At 40.4% G+C, this 13,860-nt stretch overlaps 1 protein-coding gene across 1 annotated transcript in view; it reads left to right on the top strand.

The window, feature by feature from the left end:
- The window catches only part of ELMO1 (engulfment and cell motility 1), a 28,624-nt gene that overhangs the window by 1,963 nt on the left and 12,801 nt on the right, over nucleotides 1–13,860 (top strand). Inside the window, exons 2-3 of the mRNA XM_010184219.1 lie at nucleotides 3,849–3,961; nucleotides 11,788–11,895. Coding sequence (XP_010182521.1) covers nucleotides 3,849–3,961; nucleotides 11,788–11,895 — 221 coding nt within the window. The remainder of the gene's footprint in view (nucleotides 1–3,848; nucleotides 3,962–11,787; nucleotides 11,896–13,860) is intronic.

Genomic DNA, 13,860 nt, shown 5'->3' with positions numbered 1-13,860 from the left:
GGGAAAGAGACAGTGAGTGAAGAGAGCAATCGTGGCTGTGCTCTATAGTTTAAAGCCTTGCAGATACGCTAAAAGAGATTGCACACAACTGTGACTGTGAGGTTGGCAGACCTTGTTTAATTCAGCATGAGAATATGGCAATCAGATGACGGGTTTTCCTGCCTTGAACATGATCGAAGTCTTTCTTCTGCTGTTCATTACGTGGAGCACTGAAATTTTATGTTTTTGAGCTCCCAGATGAGAGAAGCTGCAGTTAAGCTGGATTTTAATGTAATCTGGAAAGCATTGCCTTAGATCCTTGTAACTACAGCAACCTTGTTTTGCAAGGATTTTTCCTTTAGATGAGCAGTGTTGTATATAGTAAGCTGAAGTTCTTTCAATTTCTACCTTTGATTAGGGAAAACAAGAAGTCCTTCAGAACAGGATCTGGGATCACTATTGATCATCCAAACTGCCATTCCACAATGAAATGGTAAAATATCACTGGTTCATTTTGAGTGGCTGTGGAAGAAAGTCTCCAGGAATCCTGTGGGCCTGTAGAGTAAATGGCAACAGAGATGGGTTAATACTGGATAAAGATCTGACATCCAAGTGGAGGCTTGCTGGTTAAAGGAGAGTTACTGTCAGCCAGAGAGCCATTGCTAAGTAATATCTGTGTGAAAATCAGCAAAGTACAGAGAAACAGAGAGGGATGTGGATGGTTTTTGGCTTTTTATCTTACAGATTTCTCTGCAATGTTAGAAAGAGTCACTAGTGCCCTCTCCTAATGTGTGAAGTGATTAGGAGAGGGCATAGCTACAAGCGAGAGAGATAAAAGGACAAAACACATGAAAGCAGTTTTGAGATTACTCTTCTGTTGTGTTGTAATGATTTAAATGTCTGTAATATGCCCCATCCTGTGAGGAAAACAGCTAACAAGAAAGAGTCTTGACTATAAGCTGGAAAAGTAAAAGCTGGGCACAGATATAACTGGTGATGAAGAACTAGTATCATTTGAATAATTTAAAAATAATTTCTTATGGTTTTCAGATTTGCAGTAAATTCAGGTCTGTTCTTTTAATGCAAGTGACTGATGTCAGTATTGCCTGTAGTGCTGAGACCAGTGAGCTCAGAAAATTAGCAATCATTTATTTTACTGCATGGTTCACTCAACCCTTCTGTCTTACCAGCCCACTAACTTTTGCCATTCTTACGTGACAGGAACACAGTAGGAAACTAATAATTTTTCAAGCCTCTGTCTCCTTAGACTTTCCTAGTTTGTTCTCTCTTTGCAAGGCACAAACTGTTAAGCTGATGTCATCTGAAGGACAACAAATAAATTTTTCACAAAACATATTTGCATTTATGATCATCCTTTAGCTCATTGTTCCTGTTTGATTTTAAAATTAGGCAGGAAGACCTATTTTTTGTACACAGTTTTGTTTGTTTTTTTTCTAACCCTCCTATCCTTAGACACTGACCCTGAGGAACTGAACTACCTTGCCATCAGGTGGTTTTCTGAAGGAAATATGATGATTCAAAGCAGCACATCTTTTTGTTTAGCCATCTGCCATGGTTTGATTGTTCTGCCCCATTTCTGTCACCTCAAAGTGGTGGAACAGAAACTTTGACAGTGAGGGGCACTAAGTGCCAGGATTACCTTGTGAAAATCTATCACGGTATCTGAAAAATAGCTGAAAGCCATACAAGTCATAGTAACCATGTGTTGGCATGAGCTGCTGAGGACAGTAAGTGCAGGTGACGATGGCAAGGGACAGATGGACTTACGAGGTGTCACTAAAGTCCAGAGTCACTGAAGACTGTTTCTCCGTGGACTAATGAGTTGTCTCCACAAGTTCTGTGTGTTGAAGTATGGGGACAGTAAAACAGAAGAAAGTTCTACCTCTGAGCTTCACAGCTGTGAGAGCAAGTACATGCATATGTGTAGAGGGACATCAGCAAAAAGGCTTCTTTCCTACCTCCCTTCCTCCTAGAGAAAGTCTGCCTTAGACAGTGAAGTACCTCAGAGAGGATTACCTGTTTGGTTTTGGATTGGTTAAAAATTCTTCTCTTCCTCTGGTTTCTAAAGGGCAGATGGGGCTTTAGAGGACAGAAGAGAGCAAATGAACAAATAGTCAGATGTTGATGTGGTGGCTGACCCATTGATTTTTGGTTTTTTCTGTAGTGTTTTACAACTATGATGTTATGATACCTTTAACACCTATTTAATGATAACCATCCAATTTCTAAATTAAACTACCTAAATATCAAACTGACATTTATGCCAGTCTTGAATGTTTGAAAGCAGCCCAGCTGGAGATTTGGTCTGCAGCCTGGACTGCTGAGTAATCCACACTGTGTTGTAACACTGTTCTCCTCAGCCCCTGCTCCCAACTCTTACCTGAGGAATGTGGAAGCTCAGTAAAGGCAAGACATTTGCTCAAGCACAAAATTCTTTTAATCACAGTATTTAACCATTCAGCATATTCATATCTTAGTTGCCAATGAGAAAAGAACAGTGCTTGAAAATTATCCTAAAGGACTAAGAATACATTTCCAAAAGGTGGCCTGTTTCTATAGTTACAATGCTTCCTCGATTTTTTGACCAGCTAGATTTTTGCAGCTTGTAAATATGCAGTGGGTTATGTATCAAGAACTCCAACCATTTTGTTAATACGTGGGGGAAAGATGACATTTGTGTTTAAAGGCCTGATCTTTCTAGGAGAGGACTTTCAATGGGGATCTGGCAGATCAAAGGTATAGGATCCAAATGAACGTGGATATCAGCAGAGATTGGGCTCTCCAAGTTTTCAAGAAGAGAAAAATTGTGGTTGCCACTGTGGGATACTACAGCTTTGCTTCCTTTTGATGATGATTGCTGGAACATACTGCCAGACAGAATTATTTTTGGTATTACCTAATTTGCAGAGCAATGCAAAATTATGGTTCTGACATACTTCATATTTTATAAATCCTCTACACATTCAGTTACTTTTTAATCTTACAAGGCTTGCTGTCAAGTTGATGCTTAAACCTGTCTTTTATGTATTCGTAATGAATCTAAGTGAGGATATAACTGATGAATTCAGACATCTGTGAATCCATGTGATGGTGGATGAAATAAAACTTTAAATAATAAGTGCATGCGTTTTCTCCCTAGTTCTTGACATGTTGAACTCTCATCAAAGTAGGTTATAGAAAATAGATTTTCTGAAGGATATATAATATTATTCCTAAATGCACTGTGGGTTTCTGCACTTCTGGGCAAGGGTAATGTTTGATCCTTGAGCAGTCCCTAGTGATGGGTTAATCTTCCACAAAATTCTGATCATAATGAATTCATTGAACGACATGGAATTAAGAACAAGCATATAGCGCTGGTCATTATTTTAGCTTATTTGTATTTTTATATTGCTTGCTGGTTTTTATTGTTTCAAAATGTGTTTTAACCTTCTTGTATTGTCCTAAGTAATAGTGCTAGTAAAGTATACCAAAGTGGATCATGCAAAAGAAGGTCACAAATGCTCCTATGATGAAAGAGCATTATTTGCTGCAGAAAAAACCTTGTTGATGCATTATAGTAAGTGATGTTTCTGGATGAATAAAGTAATAAACAAATAAGTTACTTGCCTGAGTCATGGACTGACACCGTAGCAGGGAGATACCTACAACAGAGATATCCTGACTTCTATTCTTTGTTACAAGAATTTTTTTTATTTTCTGTAGCAGACTAGATTCTGACCTGGGCCTGCCTGTGACTGCTGTCCCCTTCAGACTCCTTTCAGAAACATCTTGTGAGACTCTGTCTCAGAGGAAGGAGGATGGTCTTTGATTGAATTTGACAAGTGCCTACTTTCTCTCTTCCCAAGGGAACTAAAAGAGAAGATCCAGCCTGAGATCTTAGAACTGATCAAGCAGCAACGTCTCAATCGACTTGTGGAGGGTACTTGCTTTAGGAAACTCAACAGTCGGCGTCGACAAGGTACAGCTCAGACTGCTTAGTCTGGCTTTTTATTGTCACTTTTGTCTAAAAGCTGAGATGAGGAATACTATTTTTACTGGCAAGATCCTTGATTGTGGTGCTGTCCTGACTATTACTGGGGGGCATCTGAAAGCATTTCCTAGTTACAGTTGTTGTAGAGTTTCCCTAGAACTGGTTTTGGCTTCATCACACAGATCATCTGGAACAAGTCCAGTGTTTGACAAAAATCTCAAGCAGCAGTCTTGCATTGTGAACTGTGTATTTTGGTTTCTGCCTGGATGTCAAGGCGTCTTGTTCATTTAAAAACGAAATCTCTGCCTCTGCAGGAATAGTGTATGAAACTTGGTGTAGCCAGAATTTGAATCTCTCAGACTCAAATCACCCCTATAAATGCATTAAGCTCATTCTGCACCCTCCCTCTAGTACTGCCTGTCCTTGGTTTTTGTCTTACATTACCATATATATTAAATATATTAGGGTGTTTAAATATACTTTTAAAAAGCACTTAGATCAGTAATTTGTGTACTTTCAGATGAATACTTGATTGACGTGAGAAGATTATTTTCCCAATCCTATGAGTCATTACTCAGTGCTAGATTTACAGCTCATTTTATACAGTCAAACTCTCTGTGGTTCTTCTTCCCTCAGAGAGGCATGCTTCTTTCTCTGCACAGAATAATGGGGGCGCAGTGTGAATTCAGCAGATTAATTAAAAGTTGTATCCAAAAAATTCCCTTTAAAACCCTCATTTTGTGAGGATTCAGATTACCATTTGTTTTCTACTGTAAATACAACACAAATTAGAAAGTTACAAATTCTAAGAGTAAGAACTGACAAAGATCAGTATTTGAGACCTTCAGATCAATGAGGGGAAGCCACTTCCATCACAGAGAGAAATATCCCCGTAATGCCTCCTTCCTTAGAAGCAAGGAAGCAATTTTCCTTTGGAAAATTTCTAAGCCTTTATGAAAGGATTGAGTTACAGAAAAATGTGATCGAGCTTTATATCCTCTCTGTCAAGCCTGCAAGCACCTATGAACCCCACTGCACAGAGTTTAGGAAAAGACCATTGATATTCCACTGTGTCTTTCTATACAGATTTCATAGGGAGACATGATATGTGTTTCCCCTTCAGCAACATATTCATGGAGTGACAGTAGCTGAAGTAATGCGTAGTTTGTTTTGGCTATCAATAGTGAGGCTTGTTTATTTTATGCCTCTCAGAGCCATAATCCGAATGACTGAAATTCTAGGGAAGGAGCAGGGTTTGTGGCAAACGTCGTTCTTTTGGCAGATCTCCAAGAGGAAGATAGGCTGTTTATTTTATCTTAAATTGTTGTTAGTTCATGATTTATAGGATCAAAAGCCTTAGGGAGTATAAATTGGTTCAACTTACATGAGAGGAGTTGAAGTTAAGAAAACATATTTTAAAAAAGGAACAAACAACAATGTAACCTTGTGGTCCACAGTTGAGAATCTTGCTCTGTGTCATACCTTGGAGTGGATTGTATGGGACACTGGATTAATTGCTTTGATGACATACAGTGCCAAAAAAGTTCCCAATTTTTTGGAAACAAATAAAACACACAACCATGCCTCAAAGAACTTGATCTTTTCTGAAAGGTATTGGTTTTTGTCAAATACAGTCCCATTTAGAAGGACATGTTTCCACATGCCCCTAAGAGTTGTGTGTGCTTTATGTTAGATTCCCTGTATTCCCTGAAACAGAAGAGTAAATTATCCCCTTGGGAGGGAGAAGACACAATCATTACAGAAGATGATTATGCATGAGACCACCAGGACTAATCACCATAATATCTAACACTGTGCTATCTAATGAAGAATCACAGAGTATTAGGAGTTGGAGGAGATCTGGAAAGATCATCCAGTCCAACCCCCCTGCCAGAGCAGGATCACCTAGACTAGGTCACGCAGGAAAGCATGGTTTGTAAATACAACCATGTTTGGCATATAAGCCATTCAATTAGGATCCTTTTTTAGGTATGTAGCTTAGCACACTCCAAATAGCAAATAGTGGCAGCTGGCACAAAGCAGGAGAAGCTCTCTTGAAATCAGTCTTTATCCTTCAGGGTCTCCTGTACCCCAGGCAGAGCAAGCTGTAAGACCAGGTCTGTCATGATGTCAGGAGCAAGAGATGAAGTAAAGTGTATGGGGGACCAGAGGTTTAGCTTTCCTTGGAGCATGACCAGGGCCCTCAAAAAGTCATGGACCATCCAAGGTGATATGGAGCTGAAACAGAAATAGGGAGTGCTGTGAGGCATCACGATTTGCCTGTTATGCAGCAACATACCTGTAAGAGTAGTAAGATCAGGTAGGTGTTTCAGTTTAGTGTCTATACTGCTTCTTTCACCTTTCCTATGATCCTTGTTTTACCCTTGAGACAATCCTGGAACAAATGTCACAAATCTGCAGGTTGTACAAGAAGAACCTGAACATGCCTTACACAGGAGAAGCTGAAAGCATTAAATTGCCCATTTAAAATAATTAACAGTCATTAGATATGATAAAGACTCCAGAGCAAACTTCTGTTAAGACTGGTGTTTGAACATGTGGTAGGACACACATGGTTAGTCACAGTAAGTTGGAAAAATTGACTTACAGAAAAATAAGCAGGGAGTTTACAGCCTCTTACAGCTTTTTGAGAAGAGGTAAAACACTTTCATATATGCCTGACATTGGAAAGCCTCTAATCCAACAGGTGGTTCATTGGGGGATGCTGAAGATTAAGCTGTGAGGTATCTGTGGTCAGATCTGTGCCTTTTGTGTTTCAGCACAGGATTATCATATCAGCAGGATCTCTCTGTAGTTGAAACTCAGAAATACCATTGTTGTCCCAGCAGGATCCTTAGCGCTTTCAAAGAATATGTGGCCTTTCCCTTGCAAGGTTTCACAGGAGAACTGTAGCATTACCTCCTGTTTGTATTAAGCATTCTTAATCAGTTGAAAATGAAACAGCAAAATGTGGGCTGCCCTTATGGTCATTGTTTAACAGCAGATTATGAAGCTCTGCAAATCCTCACTTTGTTCCTTGACTGTGGACATCAGCTAGCAGATAGACCTCTTCAGCTTCCTCCTTCCTGAGTTAATTCCTAAAAGAAAGGGGAGAAGACAAAAGCAAAAGCCTGCAAGGCACTTTACAACCCCGAAAGTTGTTATTTCCAATAGAACTAAGTAGCAGATAAAGGCATTTTATTGAGGATAATAGATACTTCTGATGCTGTCATCCAGTACATTTGTCGTTTATGTTGCTGGGTGCACTCTTGGAAATAAATTCCCCTTTTAGCTTTATAAAGATCATAGCGAAATTGCATGTTATTGAGGTGGTTTTGCAGCCAAAGATGAGGTTTCTTGAACAGTAATTTTTGGAAGGGAATGAAAGCATGGTGTTACACAGTATTAAAAACACAAGGCACCGTGGAAGTAACGTGGAAAGAGAAAGCTTAAATTAAAACAAGTCAAGTGAAACAGGTTTTCCATCTCTTGCTAGGATAAGTAACACTTCTGAACAAGAACACACACTTCGTCTTTTTTCTGCCAAGCCTCTTTGCTACTCCTACTCCATTCCCCCTCCATAGCCCCATCAAAAATAAATTCTGTGAGTGCATGACTTGCTGAGAGGAACTGGGTAACCAAATCTGCCTCCAGCATTGCCACAGGTCACTTATTCGCCAGTCATTTGCAGGGCTTGCTGGCTTTCATGTAAGCAGCTAAGACCAGTTAGAGTGACAACATGTCACTACAGTTGTATTAGAGAAAGACACCACAATGAAAGAAAAAGGGTGAGTCCAGGTACTTATATCTAAAAATCTATGCAAAATATGCATGTTTTCACTGATATGTTTAAAAGTGTATCCCTGTTGCTAAATCCATGAGAGAGATTTTCTTTGAACAAAGCACTTCTTTAGTAATCTGGAACATAGCATAGAATAAAATACATACTCTCAGACTTTTGTCCTTGCATATCAGAGCTATTTTCTCCCCAGATTCTAACTATAGAGCACTTTCTGTAGTAACCACAGCACTTCTTTACCTGGGATGTCATTGTTAAGGGCAGATGAGTCATTGGCCATTAATGCACTTGGAAACACACTATGTGAATGGCCAAGCATTCTGTAGCCCATCAGCAAATTTTCTGTGCCTTACTATTTGGTTGTGGTTTTGAATATTTCTCTTCTAGCCAAATTCTAGCTGATTTTGTTATTTGGATATTTTTTTTAACCTCATCTATAGTCTTTAACAATGTACTGTGATGTATTTAACCCACTGGCTACTCTCTCAATTATCAGAAAATCTGAACAATTTGTCTGAAGCCTTTTTAGTTTAAAACCAGAAATTATTAATTCTGTTTCCCAAAGAAGAACCTCTAGCCCCTTAATTTGATTGCATCAGAGGTCAGTGAGCTAAAAGACATAAGGACTCACCGGAAAGTGTAAATTATATAGTGTCCAAGAATCGCAAAGCAATGACAAGCCCACATCATCTTTAGAGAGTCTGTGGTTAGTGACTGCCCTCCATACAGCTGCTTCCTCTGAGGAGGAGTTTTACAGGCGCAGGTGTAATAACAGTGGATACAAAATAAGAGGTTGTAGTTCATAGAAGGGGCTTAGGCTTTGGGGAAAGTTCATAAGACTGGTCTTAAAACCAAAAGAAACTCTGCTCCTTCCTGAGCAGAGAGTTGGCCCATGCCAGCTGTGCCCATACCCATGGATCTGCCGACTATGGAGTGCTGTGGTCTGTTTGAAGTGCCTGTCCCTTATAGCCTCATGTGCCACTTCAGCTCTGCAGACCTGGGTTTAAGAGCTCTGGAGGGTTTGGACAGCAGTTTTTCTTTGTTTTTTGAACACCACTTTCTAATCATGGTAGAAATAAGCTTTTTATCCTGCTTATTTTTTTTTGTTTATCAATTTAGAGCTGAAAGTAGATGCTGGCCACTTCCCATGTGCTGTTCTGTAATGAAGATTTCTTCACCCTTTTTGTCAGTGGAATGTAATTTTGTCAGTGTCATATAATTTTTTATTTTGACTGCATTTTATACACTGCTTTTCCAATAAAATTGTGTTGTGTGCCTGCACTACAGTAAAATAACATGCATCCCGTTCAGAACTATTCCCCTCATAGGCACCAAGATCTCTCATGAGTGGGATATTGTCTGATAAACTGTTTGTAACCTCACATACAGCTGAAAAAAGCAGCCTGGGATGGTTGTATAAGCAAGGGTTACTTCCATCACTAACTTGCTGATTGCCCTTGTTTAGTGGCTGCGGCTGAGAGAACCTCGTTTGTTCATTTTGTGGGTTTCATTTAAGGGTTTTCCCCTCGACAGCGAGGCTGTGGTACAAGGGCAGTTATTAGTGAGCCCACAGGAGGATTGCACTGGACAGGCTTCAAGCCACAGTCTATGGCTATTAGTTCTTTAATTAACCTTGGGTTATGGGGAATTGCTGTAAAAGGCTCCACAAGCCTTCAGAGCTCAGGTTTCTTCCCATAAAACCACCCCTTCCTAAAAAAAAAATAAAAAAAGACAGCGTTTTCACTGAGAGGTTTTTCTTTCTTTTACTATTGGAGCAGGGTATGGAAACAGGACCATATTTACCAGAACACTACAATCCCTAAGAGGTTAAAGAGCCAACCTTTTTCAAACCCGTGCTAACAATAGCAGCCCCATTTGTGCTAAATTGAAAGGAATTTATGGTAATTTTTTTTTTTCAGTAACACTATCTTCCTGGCCAGGTCATAGAGAAGGTAGTGAGACCACGTTGGCTTTTGTTAGGAAAACATTGTTTATTAGAGTTGGAAAAGTATATTCCTTTGTACAGCCAAATAAACAATGAGGTTGCAGTTAAAGCTAGACATGAAAGCCTTCTGCTACAGTTGCTAGAGGCTTTTCTTTAGGTAGGCAAGAGGCACAATGGTCTACCATCAGATTCAACAGGGTATATATTTTAAGCATCGGGTTTTCATGTGGTTCTGGTAAAGTTCCCTGCAAAAGGTATGAATCTAGGCAAGTTTCACACACATCCTTCTGAGACACACAAGCTGTCCGATGAGTTGACTGTGTGTGTGCTCATCAGAGGAGTCTACTGAATGAGGGCTTCTGCTTGCTGTAGTTTCAAATCCCTACAAAAGCTTTGCAAATGGGGTTTTCCTCTTGACTCCCTACTGTGCAACATTGTGTGTGCTGCTTACAGTCCAGAGATGTTTATATTTAATAATCTTTTCTTACATGCATCACAAAATCAGTCTCAGACTCTCTACCATAAATCTTTCAGTGTTTTGCATGCCTGTGAAGCAGATAACCAGAATCTTGTCCATTGCCATCTTGAGCCTTTGCTAGCAGTTTGTAAGGTCTTTTGAAATCTTTCTGTAGAAGGGGCTGCACACTCAGAAAGCGGTTTGAAGTGTGCGGGTTTTTTCCCTGAAACGTTTTTACCCACCATGACAAAGGGCATGCAGAAGCCCACTTTTGCCATTCAAAGCTGAATTGCCTGTCTCTAAATTTTATTGCATTACATTTTAAATGGCTGACAGCGGGACTGGAGAGTGTCCTTGAGAAAGAAGTTGGGTCTGTGAAGCCAGTGTTTTATTAACATATCCAAGAAGTCCTTCCTTTGCTAAGACCCCAAACAAGCTCACATAATCTGGCTTCGGTGCTTCTATAGCGTCTCTGATGTTTTATCCAAACTGTGGCCCCATTCGCTCCCGGCGATGGCAGCACCACAGGGCTGTGTCAAAGCTAACATTTCCCCTAAATTGTCCCTTAGTCTGCTGCTTGGCACAGCATCAGTGCTGCAAGAGAAGCACAAAACCAGAGAAACCCTCTGCCCCCCTCCACTGGTATTTTGACATCTAGCCTTGCTCGGAGCTTTTTGAGATTTATAGCTTGGATGTAATGAGATTGTGGTTTTGACACCTTAACATTGCGTGATCTATTTATTAAATAGAAAGTGCGCTGACAAGGAAGGGTAACCTCGTTCTTGCCTTTTCAGAGAGGGATTTGGCAAGCACCACCCTTGCACGCTAGGCAGTGTCGTGGCCCGGCTCTGCAAAGGTGATGTTCATCGCAGGAGCGGATTTTAACAGATATTGTTAAGGGGAATTATATCCTGCAAAGTAGGAGTTGGCAGGAGGTGTAAATATATATCTCCTGGGAGGGCTAAAATGCAAAGTGGAGTGTGACCACATGGTCACACGTAAATTTGTGACCATGCAAAGCACTGAGTTATCTGCAGGACAAGGGAGTTAACGTCTGCTTTTTAGATCTTTGTGTGTTTGTTATGTCCAGTCCCTCCATAAATATGGGGGTGTTCTCCCATGTCTATAAAAAGACATGAGTCATAATTTTCATAAAGTATGGGATTTTTCAAATGTATCAGTTTTTGGGTGTCCCACACAAGACAGCTGGCAGGGCTTAATTTTCACATGGTGAGTGCTAAAAATGGAGCTTTTATGGGTACATTAAAGTCACCCACTCATAGCAGCGGTTACTTTGCCAGTCTTCTGTCCATGAGAGTATATAATATCATGTAAAAACTAAGTCAATTGTTTCTTGCTAGTATTTATTTTTGGAGCCAGTGACTAAGTCAATAAAAAATGGTAGATTAATGCCATCTTCATTTAATCGAGTAAAATTACTGAGCAAAGTCCCTGCCCTACTTTCCGTACACCCCACACATTCCTCCTTCCGAGAGGAAAAAAAAAGGCAGTCCTTCCCTGTAGTGCCTTGTTTGAGTAAGCTTTCTCCTATGCTATTGACGATGCTGATGAAGACATGTTAGTGACCTTGTTTAATGCGTTTATTTTCACAGACAAATTTTGGTATTGTCGACTTTCACCTAATCACAAGGTCTTGCACTATGGAGACTTGGAAGAAAGTCCCCAGGGAGAAGTCCCCCATGATTCCTTGCAAGATAAATGTAAGTCATGTACAAAGATTGTGCTACTTTTGCTTCTTTTATGGTGGTTCCTCTTTATAACTTGTAGTAGGTTTCCCTTAACACAGGACATTATCAACAGCTCTGCTGACAGAGATGGAGAGCAGACAGCATTTCCTCCTGCATTCAAACACTGCTTTTGCTCCTGGTTTTGGCAAGTGTATATGAAGACTGAGCTCAGCTTTCCAATGAGTTTATAATTTCATTCAGCTTGCAAACGTCATGCCTTTCATGGAGCAGAGTTTATTTTCATTGCTCATCTAGCTGCAGATGTCAAATAAAAATACTTGAGCATGTTCAGAAGCATTTCCTGTCCGCAGGGCCATATGTTTCTTCTGTGGCAAACAGTCAAGTGACTGGAGGAGAAATCCACGGCAAGCAGAGGTCGTGTTCATTGTCGTGGGAAGTGAACTTGAAGATGACACACTGCTGTCAGCATTATTAAGAGGACCTCACCGTTACTGTGCACCCAGCTGGGAGAGGACATACCTCTGTGACAACTCCTATTAGGGGATTTTTGGGGATTTTTTTATGGCTAGAAGTTTGGAGCTCTTCAGAAAAACCATACTTGGGATAATTTCTCCTTCATCCCTCAGCATGAGTTATAGAGGTTTAACCTGCAGTCCAGTGAGAGTTTTTTAATGATAACGGAAGTAATGACCAGTGTAGTTCTGTCTCCAGAAAGCGACTTCAAGAAATCAGGCATGGAATAAAGAATTACTTCGTTTTATTTTCTGAACCTCCATTAGTAATAAATGCCATTCTTGGCATTAACAAATTAGACACGCTTGTACAAGTATTTCAGCTGGTACCTCCACTTCTTTCATGGAATGACAGAAAGACTGATTTTTCAGAAGTTGGAAATTTTTCCAGCCTGAAAATGGAGAAAGGAGAAAATAATTCCTGTATATTAGTAAAACAAAGATCTGTTTCTCTTTTCTGCTCCCCCAACCTGTCCCCAGGCAGCACCTTTTAAAATTTCTAAGTGCTCTCAGGCACAGTCACGTTCCCTTGTCGTCATTGCCTTACGGATTGCCTCAAGGATGTTTCATGCACTTACTGCAGTCTTGGCAGAATGTAGGACAGGGGCTCACATTGCTGCATTGGCACTGGAAGAGGCTGTTTTTCTGGACAAGGCTTAGAGAAAGAGCCCTTGAATGTTACAGTGGCATCTGGATGACAGAAGAAGAATGAAGGTCACACTTGAGCTGCAGGTACAGTTACGGGACCAGCAGTTCCCAGATTTGTGTGCTTTGAGCATGCTTTCATGCTCAGACTGCTGACCCTGACTGCAAGCTTCATCTTGCATTTGCATTTTCCATAGGCTCTTGAGCCTGCTCGGGAATGTCAGGATCCCATGGGGACAGAAGTCTCCTACTTTAGAAACCACTGGGCCAGACCCACATGTTCCCTGTGGATGCCTGCTGGAAAAGCAGATACTGGTGCAGTTTGAGAAAGATAGAGTTATCTTATCAATATCTCAGGTTTCCAGGCTATGAAGGATATGAGATTTACCACAATGCCACCCACATTAGAGTTGAGACTATTGCAAGATACAAGATTATAAAGTGGCGCTATTGTTTGAAACATGTAAGGCCAAACTGGCTTGGGATTTTTACAGAACATTTTCCAGAAATATTCTGGTGTTCTTTGGACAGACTTATATTGAATTTTGAACTATTAAGGTATGAATATGATGAGCAGATTGTCGGCATTTGGGAGGAGGTCAACAGATGAAAGAGAACAGGTAGAAAATGGAGGACCGAGAGAAGCAGCATAGGGCATTTTGTGTACTATTTGCCAAGCTTGAATAAGTAGTGTCTACCTCCAAAAATAACCATGGGTTTTTTTAACCTTTTCAGTTCTGTGTATCTCACCCCTCTTTTCAGGCTGGTGGAGTTAACAAGCTGTGCAAACTCCAGCTGGGACAGAAAACAGCTGCCCTCT

This window comes from Mesitornis unicolor, unplaced genomic scaffold (assembly GCF_000695765.1).
Source record: "Mesitornis unicolor isolate BGI_N332 unplaced genomic scaffold, ASM69576v1 scaffold12835, whole genome shotgun sequence".
In the NCBI taxonomy this organism is placed as follows: Eukaryota; Metazoa; Chordata; class Aves; order Mesitornithiformes; family Mesitornithidae; genus Mesitornis; species Mesitornis unicolor.
The sequence above is the reverse complement of the archived record's forward strand: the minus strand, read 5'-3'. Positions and strand labels throughout refer to the sequence as shown.